This window comes from Hylaeus anthracinus, unplaced genomic scaffold, assembly GCF_026225885.1.
Source record: "Hylaeus anthracinus isolate JK02 unplaced genomic scaffold, UHH_iyHylAnth1.0_haploid 0, whole genome shotgun sequence".
Lineage (NCBI taxonomy): Eukaryota > Metazoa > Arthropoda > Insecta > Hymenoptera > Colletidae > Hylaeus > Hylaeus anthracinus.
In genome coordinates this window covers 8,768,828-8,792,887 of record NW_026533254.1, presented here as the reverse complement: position 1 = coordinate 8,792,887, position 24,060 = coordinate 8,768,828, and the positions used below count along the sequence as shown (strand labels likewise).

The 24,060-nt window shown below is 39.7% G+C and overlaps 1 protein-coding gene across 2 annotated transcripts in view; it reads right to left on the bottom strand.

Moving 5' to 3' along the window:
• LOC128887772 (sodium-coupled monocarboxylate transporter 2) overlaps positions 1–24,060 on the bottom strand; it is a 56,371-nt gene that overhangs the window by 4,348 nt on the left and 27,963 nt on the right. For both annotated transcript variants that reach the window (XM_054144095.1, XM_054144086.1), the window contains exons 3-6: positions 10,005–10,407; positions 6,349–6,523; positions 4,745–4,896; positions 3,871–4,011 (exon numbers count right to left, since the gene is read on the bottom strand). In XM_054144095.1, coding sequence (XP_054000070.1) covers positions 3,871–4,011; positions 4,745–4,896; positions 6,349–6,523; positions 10,005–10,363 — 827 coding nt within the window. In that variant the 5' untranslated portion in view covers positions 10,364–10,407. The remainder of the gene's footprint in view (positions 1–3,870; positions 4,012–4,744; positions 4,897–6,348; positions 6,524–10,004; positions 10,408–24,060) is intronic.

The following is a 24,060-nucleotide window of genomic DNA, read 5'->3' as shown; positions in this document are numbered from 1 at the left end:
GTCAATTTAATACTTTGTACACATATTTATACAAATGTAAGTAATCCATGTACACGTTCTTGAACATTAATGACTGTTCGTTCTCGAGTAACTAAATTAAAAACGATCTCCATAGGCGCAACCGTGTCAGCGAAATTTCCCTTTCGCGTGGTACCGATATAGAGCGATCAAATTGTCCCGTATTGCATCGCAAATATAATTAATTCATAACCACCGCGAATCGATATTTATTTTCGTGCAACAAATCAGGCGAGCTCCGGAGGTGAGTAGATTTTATCAACGGGAACCGTATGCCGTTCCTTATATAGTCGAGTGCTGATAGTGTTGACCTTACTCGGGTCCAAGAGTATCTACCGATAAGAGTTTGGCTGCGTGCCATTTAACCCCCGTTCCACCCCTATGCAGCGGGAAGGGACTCATTGAATATGTGGTAACGGGAAGTGCGGACAGAAGTTCGTGAACTGGAAACCTTTCCAAGGAATTCCTATATGGGACTATGTGATATAGACACGGCACAGATCGACGTCGTTTAGGCAAACGAATTACTCGAATAAACAAATCGAATCGGGATACTTTATCATCGATATTTTTTTTTTTTTTAATTTGTGTGCTTGTGAAATATTCGAAAATATTAGATGGAAATTGTAATTACTTTTTCCTTTGATTAATGATTATTTCAGTTCGCAGAATACACAAATAAGGCTAGTTTCAATTTGAAAATTGAACGAATCCCAATGTATCGACGGATGGGAAACTCTCTGTGACTGTTTGTTACCGGTGGGAAATTGTATCAGGAAACGCTTGGGCAATTTTTCAAAACCGCGCAATAAACTGACGGAACGGCGCGTTTCGCGATTATAGTCTAATAAAAATCCGTTCCACGGGACATTTTTATCGCGAGGAAACGCGGGGACATGCCGCGATTATATTCTAATAAAAATCCGTTCGTCCGAACGTTTGTACCGTGACAACGTGCGCCGCGACGTATTTCGCGATTTACACTCTAATAAACGTCCGCGCGGAAAAATTTCCGCGTGCCTCTGTGGCGTCGATATTTCACTCGAAAAGTTGGAATAAATTGTTTCTGATCGTTCGGCCGGTCGTTGCCTCTATCTTTCTCTGCTTTACTCTGTAAACTTGCGTATTTCATTCTAAAATTATATAACGAAGCGTCGACGAGACTGTTAAACATTTTTATACAGTAATTTCCGTTAACGAGTAATCCATGAAATTACAGGGCAGATATAGTAACTAAAAAATTTTGTTCGTAGTCTCTAAGACGCATATAAATATCGTGGAAGAAGAAAGTTCGTAATTTGTTTTCATTTCCTAGGAATTAATTGTCAAAGAAGAAGCTTCTGGAGCGATTCGATCGGTGAACTCGAGGAAAGTAATCGATGTGTTATCGAGAAAGTGCCATGCGGGGGACCAGGGCCGAACGGATAGGGGCCAATCGGAAATGAAATTAACGAGTCGATATGTGTTACGATTTGCATAATTCCGAGTGACTTGGTTATCATGTAACGTCACGCGACGCATGCCACCGGATCATAATAATAACCGATAAGATAACGTGCGGCAGGCAAAAATTCTTGCGCCTCGACAGCGTGACGATGACTCACTTCGAGAACTCCCCCGCGCACAGTTGACCTTTTAATTGAAACTCAGTCCAGACGACCACTTCAAGAGTCACGCGGGACAATTGACTCTTCTGCGTCGGAGGGCAAAGTGAATCAAAGAAGAAGCGCTTGGCAACGTTACTGTAGAACATTCTCGATAACCCACTTTGCCTATCGACGTGATTTCAACTTGCAAAACGATACATCGCACCCCTCTTACGCGTATCTCCCACGCTATCGATTAGAAAAAAGAAAAAGAATTGCAGGCACTTTTCAGATTAAAACTCGAGGGCACTTTGAGTTCAGGATAACACAAATAATTCGGTTAGTACTAGAATGAACTACGTGCAAAAATTCATGTCGCGTCTTTGGAAGCATTTTAATTAGTAGACGAAGTTTCAATTGAATATCTCGGGGACATTTTAAGAAAAAAATTCCAGAGTATTTAACTCGTGACTGTAGAAACTAATCTTCTCGGTATCGTTGTATTAATAAGTTGTTTACTATCAGAGTAAATTTCATTAAAAGAAAATCGCACAATATCTCTGCGGATACACCAAACAGTATACAAAATTTCAATTCGGTATATCGGATACTTTTCATCCCAAAGAAACTCGAAATATTGCTCGTTTCTCATAGGCAATTTCTCACGTAGAATGATCGGTAAATGCTAATTGTGGCGATCACCTGATCGCTCCAAAATATCGTCCAGTCTTGAGAGTAAACAGAGGAGTACGTTGCCCGTGGTTTTTGTTGGGCTATAAAGTTTTCCGAAACGGTGGTTTTCACGTGCGTGTTCCGGCGCTAATCTTTGCACGTCGTAACACGTCGGTTTATCTCCCCGCGATACTTGTTTACATATCTGACGCGTAAAATGCTAATGTTGTGCATGCTTCGAAGCCGTACAAGGGGGAAACCGTGGCTCTGGAAATTTCTGTATTCACGGCCTGGCCCCGAAAGCCGTGTAATTTCGGGACGAAATTGCGGATAGGACGGTGCAGATTTCGGATAAACGCCCTCACGGTTCCTCGAAGAGTTTTGCAATTTTACCGTTAATGTATATACCCAGTGTACGCGATAGTGCACTCTGAACGGAGGAAAGGAATGTTTATAGTCAGCACTGGCCGAGGAATTAATTTTGACAAGAATTGCGAGCAACGTTCAATTTAAATTAAATACGTCACTGTTTAGTCGTACTTATAAAAAACATAAGCGATTGCATATTACCGAGTAGTCATTTTTTATTTTATTTTATTTTATTTTATTCCACCCTCTTTGTCAATTATTTTGTCAAAATTTTTATGCGATAAACCTCCACTATTATTATGTCTTTTTTTTTTTTTTTTTTTTTTAATCCTGTCAGAGCTGATACTATTTCATCGTTTGGATAAAGACTTTATTTCCATTGGCGATATTTGAATAGCAAGTGAAATATTACGTTTCAGCCATTGAAAAATAAAACAAGTTTCACATGTTACAGGAAATATTCGCATAGAATGCGGAGAGTATGTTGAATAACGAAAAATACAGTTGGAACGGTTGCGAGGAACAGCTAATATGTATGATGCGCAAGCTAGGCTGTAAAATGCGGAGCAGAGTATTATTTACCTTTTGCACAAAAATATTTCATTTCTTTCGGTTTCCAATACTTTGCCCAACGCGTTATAAAACAAACATGCACACGTAATACACATTGGCTCATCCTTGTAAACATCCCAACTGCACTTTTGTTATTCGACGTACTGGTCCAATAATGCCCAAATATTTACTGCAGTATCCTATTTTACCTAGAAAAATATTATCGTTTGGCGATTTGAACAGGATATTTGGAAGAATTTCTTACTTGTATATTGGTTGCATTATCCTCGCGAGGGTATCAATGAATTGGTGGGGGTATCCCAAAGAAAATGAGTCCAAACGCGACCCCATTCGTGTGAATTCAAAGTATAGGTTGTTCAAAGACAGAAACAAAATTTTGACTAAAAATTTCCAATTTCACAAAAATGGAAAGTAGTCCGAGTTACATGGTGTTTGGACTCATTTTCATCGAGTAAACCTCACCAGTTTATTGGTAACGCTTCCACTTGGATGGTATACCAATAATAAAAACATTAATTATCACCAGAAAATTTGGATTCTCTGTTTGCCTTCGCGTGTCAAATGATCCCTCATGAAGTGTTTACTATTACCAAATTCCACTTATTCCATGTTAATTACTTCATACGTTTCCACAAAAGAAATGTCTACTTACTTGACAACTTTGCGCTGACTGGTCATGCTGCAGTATCTCTGCACGAAGTTCTGCTGGCACCCAAAGATGGACAAGCTCATGAACAGCTGGCCTAACGTCGCCGATAAGGTCGTCACTCGCAACGTAGGATCCAGATTCATGCTGAAAGTAAAACGTTCCCGGCAATTAGTAGCGAAAATACTCGGATAAATCCTCTCTCGCGGGTTCACGTGAACGGTCGACCTAAGACGCCCCGATACAGAAGGCTCTACGAAGAGAATGGCCGCAATCGTTTTAGCCATTCACGAAGTTTCGGAGTAAATGTAGACCGAGGCTAATCCGCCAGGTACCCTATTCATTTCCGTGCCGTAAATCGGGGTTACTTTGTTCCTCCTCCTTTGTTCCCTCGTACGAATGGTGTTTTGAACTGGAACGACGTGATGAATGTCGGGTAATTTTATTACCGGTCTTAGCGACAACTGCCGCTCGGTTTTCCGTACCTAAATGACGGAACGACAGGGAGGAACCCACCTCTACTCCACTACGAGTGCAAAGTCACCCCCGTTCACTGCACGAAATTCATACATTCAAACTCGGCTTAATTTTCCCTCATCCCCTGGCACTGCATAATTGAGTACGAGCAAAAGATAACGAAGCATATATTTCTACACGATTACCGTCACGTGCATTGTTTAAATAATTTTCCAGAAGGTCTTGCTTATCAATTTTGTTTTTTTTTTTTTTATTTTAAGGTAGAAACCTATTATTTCATTTCATAATCTTATAGTTCAAGAATCAATTATTACTTAGTTTTTTCCGTATAATGCCTTTACATAAGAAAGGTAGTTCTCGAACCTCAAGTTCAGAAAGACGATTTGTATGTTTGTACACTTACTCGAAGAAGTCCAGTCGACCACGCTCGTGCGTCACATTCACGACTTTATCGGGGCCGATTTCAATTGCGCCATGAATGATTATCACGCACGAAACACCGATCATCGTCAGGCCTTGAATAACGTCTGAGAGGATGGCTGCTTTCAGTCCTCCCTGAAAACCAAAAGTGTTAATTTTCTTCTTTTAAACAAGGAACTATTTTATAATATCTATTATATTTCTTTGAGCACGTGACCCAAACGACTTAAATTTCTTTGATCTTTTATTTTCTAATGAAATTAAAATAATTCATAGATAACGTTCTAGTTCAAAAATAATTTTTACGCTCTCAAGACTGCATCATGTTACGCAATACAATTTCATCGAAGGAAAAAATCTGTCCGACGTAGTCTACAGTGCACCTGAAACGGATCATTTTCAGTTAATGGGACAAAATCAGCTGAAAGTGGTCGAACTCGATCCTAATTCGATTAACAAGATTGATAACCGCTCTCGATGACGCACGCGAGCGCCGATTTGACGTCGAATTAAAATGTGACCTCGCGACGATGCGTGCGAATTAACGGCGTCGCTTTCAAGTTACGTGTTCTTTCCGCGCCGCGAGAAACTTTACGCGCGTGTCGTATTTACGAACCTTTCCACCGGAAATGCCCAACGAACGCTGCGTCTCTCCTCAATTTTTGAATAATTGATGCCTCGTAAATGTGGCGCGAACGGTTTCAAAGTTTCATGGTCGTGCACTTTAATATTTAATAATGATAAACTCTGTAAACTTGTATTCTATACAAGTTTCAGGAAAGAGAGAGGGAATATTAGAATATCAGTTTGACTCTAAAATTATATTTCATGTTATTATATTAAAATTATATTTCATTATATTTCATGAATGAATAGTCTTATTCGTGACCCACAATGTATACATAAATCCTTCGATCAAAAATGAATCAAAAAGTACTGAACCATTTTGGATGATGAGTCTTCATTCGGGAGATATGATTAATTGAAATGAATTGCTGTGGCTCATGGGTTCGCGCCATTTCCCCAGTCAGCTGATCACGTGGCGCACGTGCGCGCATTCCGTGCTCGTGACAGACACACGCGAAAACTTTAACTGCTCGTATTTTGTAAACGAGTCTTCAGATTCGAAAATGGTACAAGACTTTTCGGTTGCTTTTTGAGCCAGAAAAGTATATGTTTGGGTTGTCCCATTTTTTTGAAACATTAAATGTTCTTATCTCTTTCCACATTTTTCATTATCGATGCCCCTTATCAGAAATAATCGCCGATATGCATTTGCCCAATGAAACTTTCTAAAAATTAATTTCCACGTCCAGTTTCTCGCCGCTCGAGTTCTCCAACCACCCAACCCTATCTAAACTCGTCGCGTTAAGGAATTGGAGACTCCTCGAGTCTCCGTGTGTCCCATAGAATCAAAAGAATAGATTTTCCGTCGCCTCGGCGAAATTTTACTGAAGTTGGCCGGAGTGTCGGCATCAGCAACGCTCAGGAAAAAGTTTCCAGGGGAAGATGATTCGATTTTCTCGAAGGCGCGGGTACGCTCGCGAGGGACACGCGCAAAGTGTTTCTGTTCGATGTCGTACATACCATGATGGAGAAGATGACGGATATCGTCGTGATCCCGATGATGCTGGCCCAGTATGGCAGCCCGATCACCGCCTTCAGAGCGACGCATGGCGTGAATATCGTTACCGCCAAGTTCAGCAGGCTGCGTATCACGTAGGAGAAGCTCGCGAGACATCTGACTAGCTTCGACTTGAACCTGCGGGATTAGCATAATTGCAAGATGTCTCCGGACATAATCGTTAAGCGCTAAGACGGTCTCAAGGATCGCGCGCAATCGAACCATGCTGGTCAATCTTCCACGACGTATTATTTATTTTTATTTTATGAAAATTGAATTTATTCGAACACTTCAGAGTGATACATTCTGATTTCTGTGGTAGATTGAAACAATACAAAATTAATAACAACGGCATTTTAAGAACAATTTAATATTGTTGGTTATTTTACTTACATATCTTTCTTCAAAAGTACAGTAATTAGTTAAATTTGAATAAGGAATATTTATTACGAGTAGCTCTTAAAAGTGGCTGATTATAGATATTTTAACTTATACAATAGAGCTACAGATAAATACAGTTGAACTGTCGTGGTAAGTAAAGTTTTACAGAACTAGAGTTAGTAATAGTAAGTAAGAATAAATACAGATATACCGAGCACCTACTTCATTAATTAATCCAATATTTCGAATTTCATAAGAACTAATTTCCCTCGAGTAGTTGATACATGTATGTACATCTCTCCTTCTAAATTACTTATTTACTTGCACTCTCGTAAGCAAGAAAAATTAATATGGAAAGTTACATTGTCTCTCAGCGTTCAATAAAATTATAACAAATAAAGAAGTAAAAAAAACTCAACAGAATTATCCGCAAGGTTCCAGTTCATGTATTCGGTTCCTTTTTTTTTCTTTAACTAGAGGTTAATAAAAATCAAATTTGTACCGCAACGAATGTGGGTCATTCCTTTCAAGAAAGCAATTATTGTAACTGTTATTATGTAAGTTTCGACGGCGATACGAGACGATTTATTTATGCAGAGGAGCTGTGCAAACATATCGTCCGCACGGCGAAGGTTGGCTCGATTTATGGCTGCGTTTCGAGACGAACAGAAAATGTAAAACAGTTTCGATTTTGGAGAACCGAACCCGGTATCGCGCAGCACGAGCAACGCGTACGCGGTGAATGTAAATTTTTCCGCGAACCGTCACGTGTCATCATTTTGATAGAAAAACAGAGCGAAGCTAGTGGATGGATCCCTTTCCCTCATGAAAGTTGATATCTCGATCAGAATTCCGCGCCAGCGAACGGAAGATATTAAAATTCTTTCAGGTTAGATTAACTTCGAACACTTTGGAAGCGAGACGTTTGTAAATTTCGCGAAGGAATTCAGTTTGAAAAGGACGAGATTTCCAAGCTCTGAACGTTGGTGTTATTTCTGTCAACCATCGTGATATTCCTTCTGCTATCGTGCCAATACAGACATGTCCGAAACTGTTACTTTTATATAAATAAAAATTTTAAATAATAAAAAATAAACAGCGTTCCGTTGTTCGTACGATGGAATTTGCAAACTGATTTAAAAAACGAAATCGAATTGGATTTTCAAGGGACGTATTTAAATATTAAATGAAATTCTGTTAAATTGTGACCGTTTTTTAATGCAATTTTCATCGTTATATTTCATCTACCGTGGACAATGTAACTTCCATTATTGTGAAATATTGAAGATGGAAAGTTTTAAAGCAATTTGTGTGGGAGATTACTTGTGCCGGAGAATGCAAACTGTACCATCTACTATTTTATTAATTTACATGTAATTATAGCGTCAATCAAACTTGGCGAAATATTCAAATGGAAAGATGAAAACAAACTGGTAAAGGTTTCTATGTTACACCGTATAGTTTATAGATCGTGATGATTGTGCATTTTTAGAATAATTAAAAAAGTATTACATAAAATTTCAAGTTTCCTCTATCTTTTGGGACCAAGAACTATGCAAATAAGAGGGAGCCATTTCAGCGAAATTCGCAAATAGATCGCATTAAAGAACGCATGTACACGATCGCGCAAGCTTCGCGCCACTAAAATGAGCAGAAATAAAGAAAAAGCAACACTTATCAATTTTTCTAGCAAATTAAAATCAGATCTCGTCGCGACGCGTGATTGAAGAGTGCTATTTTCAAATATTCTCCTCTTCCTTCGAGAATTTATTCTTCGTGGTCATTAAAAGGTCACGGGGTGAAACTTAATCTAATACTTGGACATTTTTTTAAAAGACGATTACGGTATTTACATCAAATATTTATCTGTTATCTAAGAATATGTACAGCGAGCTACATATCGATTAAATTGAATTCATAAAAATAGCAAAGCTCGTATAGGACTGTCCAATATTTCTCTTTACTTTTATACAAGGTTCTCGATTTTAATTGCGAAATTTTTATTTAAGTGAAATGATTCATCGCGTGGAATGTCTCAATAAGATCTACTCGACACACCCAAAAAGAAAATATCTTATCACGAAATTATTCACAAATGACAAATAAGAAACTTCTATAATCTGCATTAGTGATTATCTCGTCATACTTAAGTGTTTATTTTAATCTCTGTCTTTCGATCGTTGGAACCGATTTATAATTGGACAATAGAGTTCCCTCTGTACACGATCGGAACCTTTTTAACCACAAAACAAAGAAAAAGTGTACAATTTTGTAAATAAATATGTTTCAATATTTTACTTAAATATAATGAACAATTTCTGGCCAATCTACATGGTCAACCACAACATTCACAAATATTTAATAGATTTTGTAGCGTAATATACACATTTTTATCTAATAGACAAACAAAATTATTGCATTGCTTACAGGCCTTCGAAAAACATTTCCAAGAATTATGTTACTTTTGAGTTCAATGTATGCGAAGTAACCCCTTATCACGTTCACCGCTATATCATGCATATTATATATGGCAATAATGTTTCGGCAATTGTGGTGTCATGTTTAAAGACATGCTATTAAAATACGAATAACGTTACATAAAAAAAAAAGTATTGTAAATGTACTGTTAGAGTGCTCCAGAAAATACTCAGCATTTTATTATAATCACATTAGTTTCTGTTGCTTTTCAAGCGTATTCTTTAAAGAAATAAAATAAATATTCAATGTTTGTACAGTACGCCAAATAAATAAATATACCAAAAAATCTTCAAATTCAATGATATCCTCTTAAAAAAAATCTCCAACACCCTGTTAACTGAGGCCTTTCAATCACGCCCAACCCAAACTGCTCCAAAACACGAAATAAATAAGGGAAGCTGAATCCACAAAGCCATTAACACGTTAGCCGCCACGTCACCCATATACAGATGACAGAGCTTCTCGCTAAGGAACTTCAACGATTCATTTTAAAAGCTAAGTGTTGACGAAATCAAATTGGGATAGAATTCGTAAACTTTTATGAGAATACAAAAATAAGTAATACGACAAATGTTAGATTCTACAGTCTGTAATCGTTTCGAGACAAAATTTAAGGGCTGCAGACTGAATCGGTTCGGCAGCCAACGTGTTAAAAACTGGAGCTTCCGCGATGCGTAATATATTCTGGAACACCCTGTCGTCCTCCATCCGCCCCATCCCCTTGACAGAGGAACAACACGATTCTCAAGTAGATAATTACCTCATGTCTAGGTACTGATAGACGGACGTGATGCCGAGACTGTAGTAAACAGGCACGAAGACGAAGCACACGATGGGGTACGCGAGCAGCATGCCGTAGATGGTCTCCCACATGGCGCTGCCCCTGTAGTAGAGTTCGGATGGGTAGCCCAGGAAGGATCTGACTCCCAGCGTTCCTCTAGCGATGGAGAGCATCATGGCGCCCATGGATACGCTTCCTGTGGCGAACACATAGTCGGCCTTGGTGGTTTCCTTGCGACGACCCCGCAACTTTCCCCACAACGGTATGACGAAAGAGGCGATGATGCACGCGACGAATATCAGGTAGTCCACCACCATGGACGACGCGGTGATCGTCATCCTGGACTCTCCTGCTGGATCGCCTCTGCCTTATTCCTCGAGTCCTTCGTGGTACCGAGAAAACGGAGGGTGTCGATGTTAACCGCTGCCGTCCAGCTCGGGTTTAACGACTTCGTGTTTGAATCTACCGCGTGACAACTCGAACGACTTGGCTCCCGTCCGGCGGGGAATCGACTCGACTATTCTCGACGGCTTGAAATTTCGCAGAGTGTTCGACGGTTTCACGCGAATCGGCGTTAAGAGGCGCGCGGATTGGTTTGTGTACGAGCGTCGTGCGAGATTGCACGTTTTGTTTGCGTTCGTGTGCGCGCCCGTGTGCGTGTACGTGCGTTATAGGAGACCGGTTACGCAATTTTGCGCGTCCCTCTCGATACGATCGATGCGACGGCACGAGTACTGACTAACGCCGACCGTTAACCACGTCACGTTATTATGCTCAAGACTCGAAGCGAGACGGAGATATCGTCGGCTGGAGCGAGACGAGGACGGACACGCTGACTATCATGACGGAATGAAAGTGGAGGGGCGCGTCAGGGGTGAGAGTGGTAGGGGACGAGCTTTTTCATATCGCGTCTATCGCGATATTGTTTATCAGCGCTTTGTCGCGGCGGTTCGTGTGAACGTTCGCCGGGGGCATTTGCATGTCGTCAGCCTCCCCTGGATCTGGCGAGGATCGTTAGTCGGTCCCGTGGACGTGGACTGAGCGGTTCGGATCCAGGGACTTGGGGGTCACGGAGAATTGTTCTGATGCTTTAGTATTCCATGCCGAGTGAACCGAAATGAAATTGAATATTCCGAAAATGCAAAATAGCTCGATGTAGTTGACGATGATTTATTAACGGTATGGTACAAGGTATTTTTTTTTTTTTCTACAATTTTGATCACGATTTATCTCGCAGAATTTTTTAATTCTTAAAAGGAAAATAAAAACTCAAACATTCACAGCATTCGAGTATCTGTGACGTGTATGTAGTCGAGTACTCAACGAAAATCTGAATAATAAGATTTTACTTGTTTCACAATCACGCGTAACCTTTTTCTTGTCTACCATAAACATGAGTTTCCAGACTGCTTCGAATTTTCCAAACCGCGCTGAAAATATGACGGAGCATCGGATACGCAGAAAATTGAATTTTCATGCTTCCCGAAGGAAAATTCCTGTCCCCGTCGTTGACTTTTGTTACGGTTCATTGCGAACGAATTGCAGTTCACTGTTAAAGAGACCAGACAAAGCCAGCGCAATAAACCTTCGGAGATTATTCCCAATTCACCTCGAATTTGGATTTAAACAACGGACTTAAGGCCACGGGCCAACTCTATTGTTTCGTCCCGGCTCATTTCCGAAATGCGTCGAGGCGAACAATTACCGTCAGGGAGTGGCAGAGCGGGGTGATCGAAAATTTTCCACTCGACCGTTACCGTTTTCGACGATCCACCTCTATTAGAGCTATTTGTGTAATTTAATTTCTGAATATTTTACGATTATTACGAACGATGTTCGAGTTGTTCGATATTTAAATATTATTGCTTGAATATTGTTATATCATATAGTCGAGTATTCGAGTAGAAGTCAAACGGCTAAATATTTTAATAATGTTCGAATAGACTTTTCCAATGATATGTAGGTAGCATTGAAACAGTAAAATCTTCCAGTAGTAATTAAATAATTAGATATGCCAATAATATTTTAACAATGTATGAATAGTCAAGTGTTGCAACAGTATTTGAATAGCATTCAAATAATCCAGTATTCGATGTATATTCGAGTGATATTTGAACGGTATTCAAATAATATTTGATTAGTACTTGAATAATCAAGTATTCCAACAATGTACGAGTAATATTCATCGAATATTTGAAATCGCTGTAACAAACGAATATTCAAAAATTCTTTAAGCATTCCCAACTCATGCGTGACGTATTCTCGAGCTCGACTCTTCTCGTTTCCGACGTTACAATGCGAAATCAATCGCGGCTATTTACCTTGCTGCGTTTAACCCATTTCACTCGGCCGATTGACCCAGCGAGTGTTTTCAACGTGCTACCCTGTCGAACCGTGGGTATTCCATACGTGGATCATAGAATTCTCGATGCAGTATTCCCTCGAGTACGTGCGATACGAATCGATAATCGAGAGTTCTGTTATTTCCTTTCAAGAAAAAGTATTTTTCAGTTCAATGTTTTGATAGGTAGTAGAATTATTTAAATTCAACTCTATTATTCTAAAATTATATTTTCAACAGTTGAAACTCGAAGAAGAGCGGACAATAAGTCGATGTTACTTCAATCATTAATCGAGAGTTTTGTTATTTCTTTTCAAGAAAATGTATTGTTCGCTTCGAAGTCTTGATATATAGTAAACATTTTTAAATTCGATTCTATTACTTTAAAATTATAATTTCAACAGTTGAAATTCCGAGAAGAGTGCAAGATAAGCCGTAGTTGCGTCACCTCAAAACTAGACATGCTCCTTAAATCTCCGAAGAGAACTTGTTCCCTGAATTTCGATAAGCGAGAAACAGCTGTCTGGACTTGTGCGCGAAACTTCGCGCTGTTAGAGACAAGTCGAGGATACGGTTATCGGAGGAGCTCAATTTTTCGAGAGTTGAGGATGCTTGTGCATCTCGATTCAACTGTTTAATGTCTTAACGAGACAAGCTGAATCCTTCCAGATAAAGAAACTTGGTTACCGCGAGTGCGTGTTATTTTTTTTTTCTGGTTCAGTTGTTCGTGCTGGTCTTTAAACTTTTGCATATTCACTCAACGATAGAACCTCGGGTACCTCCATTGATTTCGACGACAGAAGGGAATGCATGAGGAGGAAATTCTTTTCGAAGAAACGATTATTGAGGCAATAAAAATGTCTGAAAATCATTAAATTCCAAATAAAAACAAATAAGATATATATATATATCGAATATTTGAAAATTTTTAATGAATAAGTATAAATAATAAATATATTTAAAAGAAACAAACACTTTTATAAATTACTGCAGTGTTAAAAATAGTACGTCAAATAATTTCTCATCTTTCCAAAATAATAGAGACGTTACTGGCTCGATTATTGTGCAACTTAACAATATCTAAATGCTCGAATATGTAACAATATGTTAATTTCAGTCGATGCGTTGCATAGAAAACACAAACCAATAGCGATTAATAACGCCGCATAAGGAAATCATCCATAAGTCCTAACCATCAATTTTAAGTATCGGATGGGATGCATAAAGTTGGCATGTTGAATAATTATCAGAATTTTAATCATAGACTACAATCTCAATAATCGGTCGATTTCAGGGTGAATTATTGCGCGAAAATCTACCATATATATCCATTACACGTTAAGTTAATTTTTCCTGGAAATAGAAGATACCTACAAAACCGCGTGAAAATCGAATGAATGCAAATACGTATAAATATTTATTCCGTCGATTGGCTTGTAAGTAAAATCATAAAACATAGTATGTTAAAAGAAATTAAAAGAAACCACCAAAAGAAAGTAATTATGAAATCAAAAAGGACTGATTAAAACAGAAAGAGAATACGAGAAGAGATAAGGTGAAAGAGAAACGTGAGAAAAACCACATTTTCGTTAAACATTCGCAATTCGTCCTCCACCCCCTGCGGTGCAGATACGAAGATCGCGAAGACGTGACAAATTATGCAAATAACGATACCATAACTGGATTCATCTGCTCCAGTTCAGCTGATACATCGGTCTCATAAACAACCCAGCGAATATCTCCCAGTGGCATGTGACACACGAGCCACTTGTTTTCTGCGTGCCTATCGAAACTCGTTTAGTATGGTAATTAATTCTCGAGCCTCCATCGCTCGATGAAATCATCGGAGAAAGACGATCGAACCGCGAACGATTAAGAGAAAAAACTGAGGAACACTTTCTCCGAACAAAGGAGAAAAATGAATATGTCCTTCGATACAGAATCACTGCAATTTTTCTACAAAAGCTCCCATGTTATATTCATGCGAAATTTAATAGTCATACTAATTTCAGTTGGAATTTGAATCTTTCACGTGGTATTGAAGACGTCATATATTTATAGATGGTGAAGCAATTTCTGTCTGAGGATGACTGTTTAGGTTGAAAATACTCATTCTACTATATGTATGATATAAATAAACGTTAAGAAGTTAAGAAGATGCCATTTCTTTATATGATGAAACAATTTCTATGCCATACATGAGTATCACTGTTCGGGGCTGAAATATTTATTTATAAATTGTTTCTGTGACGTCAATGAATATTAGAAATGTATTAAAAAAGTGCTCCTTATGCGTCTATTAAAAATTGACCTTCATTGTTTTCTATTTTCAACCCCTTTCTATAAACATATAAAATTCTTTTTTAAATAAAAATTATATTTGAACCAGTAATGGATTCTCCATAAATGAATTTGGAAAGATTGTTTCTACAGTGTTAGTTCGATCCTGAAACTTCGATCCAAGTCAATGGGTGTCTTTCCTGGCTTTAATCGTCTCAGCTCGAACTCACAAGTTAGCTGTTCATGGGCGCGTTAACGTGAAATCACAAGGAAGGGAACGAGCCACTTGTGCCGGCCAGACGCAGACACGACGAAACGCATGGCGCCACGCTCGACTCTGGTCTGTCCGCACAGGTATCAAGGTCTGATTCTACAGCCGAGCGACCAGGCGCCTGCCTTCTACTTAGACGCGTGACTGACACGCGGCGCTACACGTGGAAATTTCTCTGAAAAACACTAATCTATCGGCGCCAGAATTCTCCTACCCTATTGCATTCTAAATCACTTAATTTCCCTAATTTAAATAACTCTTGAAGCAATTATTGCGTATTACACATTTTCACGGAGTTCTAGGTAAGAAGCATCGCTGTCTTACTTTCTCGCAAAGTGATTAATACCTTCTCAGATTTTTTTTTTTTTATGGAATCCGTAATCCTTGTACGAGAATGAAGAAAATTTGAAAAATATGGGTAGTTGGAAGTATAGGAAAAAACAGAGACGCCAAGAAAATATACATGAATGTCTCATGAAATTTTCTGAAATTCCAGGTTCTCTTCCTGCTTCCACGATCAATAATTCTTCGTGTTTATAGGATGAGTTGAACAAGTTAATTTCTCGGGAGATTTATAACGTGGGCTCTGACAAGCGAAACTATTAATGACTTCTTGGTACCAAAGATCTTTTCAGGAAATCATTGTGAAGCTTTATCGCTGTCGTGACTCACGTCGCCAAGGTGCACTGATGCAACGAACAAGCGAGCAGTCGGTAAAACGGCACGTAGGACTAATCATTAATGATACGTCATTGTTAGATACTAGATACTTTTTCTGAATTATCGTCGACATCCGAAAGATTCAGACAATAAAATATAAGGCTTCTTAGGATTGACAGTCAGTCGCGTAAGTATTCGTACTCTCTATGTCTGTTCAAGAAAGTGTTTTTTTTTCACGTTTCCAAATAAATATTTCATTATAAATATGTATGTATTTGATATTAAATTGATTTGAAAACATCAAATCTATCGTTTGATTTAGACATTCTTCAATAGACATGGAAGGTGCGAATACTTGCGACTGTACTTGTTTTGTACGTGTACGTGACGATAATGATGAAAAAAATACAGCCTCCACAGTAGTATAATATAAGAATACCTAGATCAAATACAGTTGTACTTGTTCGACACTCCTTCAGCCACCTCGCTCAATTATAATTCGCCTGAGGATACCAATACACTTATGGCGAATGAAAGTATGTCCTAAAAATGCAAGAATACATAAAAATATCAGCAATAATACACCGTTCGGAATACAAGACATCTTTCATTCGAGTTTCGATGCTTCCTCGATACCGAAACGGTAAATAAAGAAGTTACTCGGCTGGGCTGCTGCGAGTGGCGCGTCCTGTACGAGCGCGTGAGCGAGAAAGGTTCGCTGGCTGGGAACAAAAAAGCTTCACACAGACCGATTCGCGGCAAAGTGGCGCGCTATCAGCGCGAGCGCGAAGGTTTTCAGCTCCCTTGTCTTCGTGTCAAATGTAAGAGGCGAGGAACAAAGGGCGCAAGAAAAATTTTACGCGAGGAAGGTGTCGAAGGGCGAAACGGTGGGTGGACTGGAGAGGAGGAGAAACGGAAGAGACAAATGTCCGCGAAGGAGGAAGGCCATCGTTTCATTGTTCCAAAGTGCACGTCACAATGAACTCCAGGTCGCATTATCCAGCGCCGCGGTTGGCCATCTCATTGGCTGCTTCCTCGCTAAAAACAACCGCCAACCATGTGAGTCTTTCGTCAGCATTTCGCATTGTGCGGCTCGCATTGTTTCGGTTGGCGTGAGGTTTCGTGAGGTTCAAAACAACAGGCTCCGGCATGGGTAAGAGATGAGAAACGCACGCTGGGATGTGCCGTGTAAACCCCGAATTCGGATGTACACTCTGTTGCACAAGGACAGGAACACCTGTCATTACGAGATGTCTCGCGTTGTGATTAATCTTTTTCGCAATTGTACCGCAACTCGTCGCTCGCCGTCCCAAATACCGGCGTGTTCCGGGGCGATAGGAACACGTAGATTTAGGCTGTTCTACTGTAGGCTTTCTACGTGTAGCAGAGTGGGTGTTCGAGTGTTTTCGAGATAAATCGATCTGGGATTCATCCACGAAGCCGAGCCTGGCAATTTGTGTAATGTAGACAAGGTATCGTTTCGTCGGACTTGCAAGCTGGTTTCTTCAAGGGTCAAATGACACTCTTATTTCAAGTCGAAGCATCGGTTCGTATGACTGAGACGGGGAATCAAGAGCATAGATGAGTGGTTGGTGGGGAGGAGATCAGGCTGTTAGACTATCGCCTTGGCCTGTGGCTAGCGAGTGCCATCAGATACTGTTCCAAGCAAATAAGACTATAGAAGGATGACACGTGAATCAATTTAACTCGTTGAGGTATAGATTGGATAACAGGCTACTACTTTCAGGGATAAGTCATCCATCGACGTCGCACCTCTCACTAGAGTCAACCATACTGCTCGATACTTCTTCTAATCTTCCAGTTATACACACGTTTATCCCTTCCCTTCCCTTCCCTTCCCTTTCCTTCCCTTCCCTTCATTTGTCTAATTATCGAAATTCTTCTACGATAGTTTCGCAAATTTTCATGATCCTGAAATGTTCCTTATGTCAAGAATTCTTTATGCTAAGCAACCCAGCTCGTGTCAGGAAATAGGATCGCCCATCTCACCCATATATGGGCTTTTCACTGAAGAACTAAAACAATTAATTCTGACAGTCAAGCATCAAAGGAAACGAATTTAAATAAAGCTAATGAATTTTCGTGAAGTTACAAAAATAAATGCTATCATAAACGTTTGATTACGTAGTGTCCAATAGTTTAAATAATATTTAACCCTGGCAGAAATTTTCAAGAATATATAGCCTGGCAGTCAACGTGTTAAATACACGAATACCATAAAATTAATATATATTATACATTCATAAATTATATAAATTATATGCATCTGTATTTATTACAGTTATAAATTACAATTTATAAACGTGTTCACAATTCTTGAATCCACACCACTCTCAGAAGTGGCCAAAGAGCTTTAACCAATCCTTTCCTCGAATACGTTTCTCTCGGTCGCGTTTGCGTGTTTTCTTCGAGAGAAGTTCCCCGTGAGGTTTCTGTTCGACGAAAGTCATTTTAGCGATTCAAAGGAACGCGAACGATGCGGCCCCAATGGGATACGCGCGCATCGTGGCTAGATCAAAAGCGATCCGATCGAGCGTGCAAATCGCAACGAAATGTTTTCAGAGCTGCCCCCGTCGGAACTCGACTAGCACGTCGGACTTCACTGGCAGCCAAGTCGAGCGAAACGCCTCTCGACGATTATTCCGTATGTATCGGCGCTGGCATCGCGTTCGTTGCGATCTTTGATCGCGGTCGAGGGATCAGCAAAAACGCAGGAACGTCAGCGATGCACAGCGATGCACCGAGCTCGGGGCTACTTGCGAAACCCACGAATCGCTCGAAATTATCGCGCTGAAACGCCCTCCGAGCTGTATTCACAAGAAACCGGTATAACAATTTTCTTTATTTTTGCGTATTTCTAAAACTGTTCACCCTTTGAGGATTTTCATCCATTTCTGCGTGCCCACAATTTTTCTGACTCTCTGTAGCATTTTAATTTTTCGTATTTCCCTTGTTTCCCTTGGTTTTCTATTTTTTCCAATCCGCGGCTTTGTGTATAATAATGTAATGTATAATAGCAATTTCTTAAATTTTCCTAATTTTGCCCAATTTTCCTGATTTTCTTCTTCCTCTTACACCTCCTGCTTTGCCATATTTTCCTATTTTCAAACGTGGGAGTCGTTTCCTTCGAAGTATTTTAAACTCTGAAAATCGATGAAACCATTTTCCAAAATTTCCTTGTCACCGGTAAGCCACGACTTCCCAATACGTGATCGAACAACGTATTTACTATGAGAGATTCTAATGGTCCCGAAGGTCTTCCGAGAAACAGGAAAAAGAGAAAACACGAAGATTAATTCCGCGTTGCAGATGCACCGATGCCGCCCGTACCTTTCCCGCCCATCTTTTTCAATTATTTTCTTCCACGTTTCCCGACGTCCTCGAGCAAAAGCGACAGGCCCTGACGAGGTATTCGCGGGGAGGCGAGATGAAAAGAGACGCGCACGTGACCGACGACTCTTTCGCAACGCGCGATTAACTGAAAACTGTACGATAGAGGGAGAGTATGAGGCCATCCAATTTATCATGCGCGATAAAACACGTTTACAGTAGAAATTCGTCGTTCTGTCCCCGTACTCGTCAAAAGATTCCAGATCTACTCGAGATCTATTTCATTTTTCGTGGCTATAAAAACAATTCAATTCGCATTTCCGATAATATTATTTTACTATTACTCAAATTATTTCATTCGATACAATTAAACAACGTTTATTTATATGAATGAAAATGTGCGAAACTATGACCTATGCCAAAAAGGCTACAATTGATAGACACGAATGATAAACATTATTCGGTATGTATCAAAACTTGTAAAATATATATATATGTATATTGTTAAATATATGTTAAACCGTTAACAATGATTATGCGATATAATTATGTTCATCCCAGGAATTGCACTCTATTCTTACACAATAAGGACTTCGATAACTATCATAATAAAGTAAATGTGAAATATTCCACACGAACCTATTTGTACAAAAACGAACCAATTTGTATTGTTCGCTTATTTCATGTATTTTCTGTTAGATTGTGTTTGTGCTCGGTAGCCATAAAGGCAATGACGAGGTAGAATTTAGGGGACCGGTATGCATTAGGCAACTCTCCCCTGGGCTCGTTAACGGGGAAACTTTCCACTATTCTTATCGATAATGTCAGGGGCCACGGGCAAGTGAACCGGAAGATCACGCGCGCGCGTGCACCGTGTTCTCTTGGCAAACATTGGCTTAGTTGGCCAGCGATTAAGACCCCATTAGGAGTCTCGGTGGATCAGAAATATTCTCCCCGTCTCATCAAAGTCATGGTGTTTCAATCAAGATGCACACCTAGCGTACTTCGATCTAAATTATAATTCAGATGCACAGTATTACGTAAGCAGCACTGCTACATCAATTCCAATCATTCACTTGCAATATAAAATCAATAATGCTCTCCTTACGCCTAAGAATCATACCTAAAAATTACTATAAATCCAAAAAATATACACACGATCCAAATGCTATCCTCTCGTTCATTTTCTTATACCCTTCAACAATACGCTTAACTCGATCCTTACTTTTTCGATTCGTTAATGGGATAGGTTGTTGCAGCACCGGTTTAAAGTGACTCAGGCTCGCGTAAGCTCCATCTCGACGATCACAGAGCGACAATTCCGCTCTATGACCGGCCACGCTGCTCTCGCGGGCACGTGATCCCCGTTGACGGAAGCCGACCGGTCACGAGCACGGTAGTCACAAGACAAACAATTGGCGGGCCGCAAATTTAATCCATGACTCGTCGCCTGCCCGTTTCGACGCGGCTGGCCGTTTATTGCGATTCATTGGCGGCGGGCCTGGCCGACGCAAATTTATTCGAGCCGCGTGATACTGATCAGCTGCCCCGACCAATGACACTTTTTATCCGGCCCATCCAGTGACGTGGCGTTACCCGAACCTCGTTGCCAGCAGAGTTTCTCCAGCACCTCGTCGAGAAGGTTCGACCCCTGACGGAAACGAAGGGTGAGCGGTTGGATCTTGGACGGTGGTTATTTTTCTTTTGCCAGAAGGGTTGCACTGGGGGTGAATAAGCTACTTGATTTTGGTGAATAGGGGTTGACACTCGGGTGCTTAGTTTACTTGGATCGGGGTAGGAGTTGATAGTTTGGAGGTTTAGTAGTTTGGCGTTGCGTGGGATTTTTTGTAAGGGATACTGTTGAAAGCATCGATTTCAAATTTTGTGAATAGGCTTGTTTATTTGTTACGTAGATGTGGGAATTTTTGTCAGGTATTAGCAAGTGAGTTTGTTGGATTTATTACTAGTTTCGGGTTGTTTGGGACTTTTTTTAAGGATACTGTTGAAAGTATCGATTTCAAATTTTGTGTATGGCTTTGTTTCTGTTATGTAGATGTGGAAACTTTTGTCAGGTATTAGCAAGCGAGTCTGTTGAATTTATTATTGAATTAGGTTAGCTCTTAAGGGGATCTCTAGTTTGAAACTTCGAGGATTGTATGATATTTAGGAACTTTTTTGGAGGAATCTATTGGGAATATCAATTTCAAACTTTGTATGTGTTTTTAATCATGTTTTGACAGGCTGCAGGAATTTTTTCGAGTATAATTAGTTTATATTATCTCTCCCTTGTTTACCTCTTGTCATCCTACGTTTTTTTTTCGAGGTTTTGACACGCTCGCTGTGGTCATGCCTATCTTCCTGTACTCTCTGTCCCACCTACAACTATCAACCTTGACCCACCTCCGCACGTAATCCCACTTTTGCGTTGATATCTGTCCTCTCTGTTCGAACACGTTCTATCTAATGAGAGTAAAGTTACACACAAAATTTATTTTTATGTTTACACCTTATTTTCAGTCTTCGTTTAACGAACAATGTCGTTAGATAAATACAAATATATATATATATTGTACTTAAACGGATTAAATCATTAATTTCTTTTTAAGTAAATGGTTCATGACGACGCATATGTACTCTATTCGGAGTTGATTTTCAACAAACCAACACATTTTTCACTCGCGTAGACTGCAGGAATTCAATTAGAGTCGTTCAATGAAACTAGTTTTCCATGACAGCGCGTGGAAATTTTTCCGCGTTACTTTCATCTTTTACCGTATTGGGGAAAACTTGCGGCCCAGTGAAAACTCGCGGAAACGTTTTCTGTTATTCTCCGTTCCTATCGAAGCGTCGAGGGTTTTTGGAAAACTACCAATTTTTCTTTGAGCTGAACAATCAGAGAAAGATTGAATTCGACTGCTTACTTCTGGAGAAATAGAAAACTTTCGGTTTGATTCTCTATTTTTCATTGTACGAAAAGGAAAATCAAATGGAACCCTCATTTCTGAACGAATACAGATGCTTAATAATAAAGATAGTAATAATAATAATAAAAGATACCTCAAGTTGAATTTCTCATTCACACGAATTGAGAAAAGAAATCAATTTGGATTCTTCCCTATGAATATTCTCTATGAATTAAAAAACAATGGAGTTCCACTCTTATTTCTCAACATTCAGTTTGGACTTTCTCTATATTAAAAAATCAAAACCAATTAAAATTCTTAGACCAAACCGAATCGAATTCCATCTGAATATTAATGAAAAATCCATCCTGTATCCCTATATCAGCAAAGCTCATTCAACTCGACTTGGCGTTGTCGAGGGAACTGAAAAAGGGACAAATTAGAAACACTACCTGTGGAGGGTTCTACTTCGAAGTCGCACTTCGCTGGCTTGAACGAAGCGGATGTCCGGGCAAAGTGAACTCAACGCGAGGGAAAAGTTGGCGAGAAAACGAAAATGTAGCACGAGGGTGGCGGGCGCGAGCAGGAACAATGGGAGAACGTCGGCCAATGGCGGAACCCGTTTAACGACGAAAAGTTGGAGGAGCAACACAGACGGCGAAGCGGCTCGATACGTTTCACAGCACTTCGCTTTTAAACATTCCAATTTTTCGCCGTCACGGTTGGCCGAATGTTGCGGTTCCGCCGCAAATGGCGATCGCTTGCAAATTTAATTGAAGCTTTCTGCAGGCATCGGTTTTTAAATCGTCGCGTCCCTTTAACGGGAAACAAAGGGAGAAAATTTACGCTTTGAAAATGGCGACGGCTTTCACATTAACCAGGAAGGAATCGTTGCTCGACGGGGAGGGATGCGGTGTTTCTCGAAACAAAGGATAAAGAAGGAAATATATTTTGTAGGACGAGGTACAGAATATGGTTACTTTATAAATTTGGATTATTCGATGTATGAAGAAGTAACTTGGATTTTTTAAATGTAATACGCAGAAACAATTTTGGGGAATAATTATCGATGAATGTATATGAATGTATATCTATTCCAAAACTCGCATTCTTAAGATACTCAGTCAGTCATGTTTAAAAAATCAAATAATAAAGTTTCTAAATAATATTCAAATTTTATTCAAATAATCAGGAATTAAAATAGTCAAGCACCCAAATACTTGAGCACTCATCCACCTATTCGAATGTTTGGACATTCGAGTATCTCGAGTAGCTTCGAACCACCGAAGCACGCGAATGTTTGAATACCCAAAAATTGGCAAGGCTCCACCAATGACAGCGGCTGACAAACTCGACGAAAAAGTCTTCCCCGCAACGCGCACGTATCCGCGTGCGCGCGATGATAGGTGTTTGTAATTGGCCCGCGGAGATTAACAATAAACCATGCCAAACACTCGAGGCTTTACTGGTAGATTGTATGCATATTGCATGAGCTTTCATCTTTTTCTTTTTCAAACCGGCGCCAGCTACGCATAATCAAAGCGCTTTCGAGAACAGGATCACCGGCCAACGAGCATAATTTCGAGAATCTGAACGCCTCGAATCGGCTCTCTGATTTATTTCGCTATTATTATGACGACATTTTTTTTTTTTTTTACTGCTACTAAAATTCAATTCAACATTGTGTGATAATTACGGTACGAAGTTGAGACGTGAATGAAAAGCACTGTAATTTTTTGGAGACCTTTACGCCTCGACAAATGATTAAAAAAGGTTATACAAACATACATTCTACCAGTGATAGTTTTCAATGTTTGAGTAAATACAGTATCTTACTGCACTGAAGCATTTATAACTAATACTACCTTACTAATATACTTTGCGAAGAGTTTTCATTGATTACCTCTCGTCACTTCAACTTCCGCGAAGTTCTACTATCACTTTCGAAGAAGATATAAATAAATCAAGATTAAAATGGTTGCAACTCGACATCAAGGCCGAAACAAAGAAATGTTTATATAATCCTATTTATTATTTCCATGTACTGATCTCATATTTGAAGTTCCAAGTGGCACGAAACGCTCCCGCGGTGACGACTTGCCGACGAAAAGCGCAACATGTGCATTTCAGATTTTTAAACTGCGGCTCGCGGTTCTCAGAAAACAGATAAACTGTTATCGAAGAACGTTTCTCCAAAACAACTGCCAGAGAAAGCGGAAAGGCGTCTCC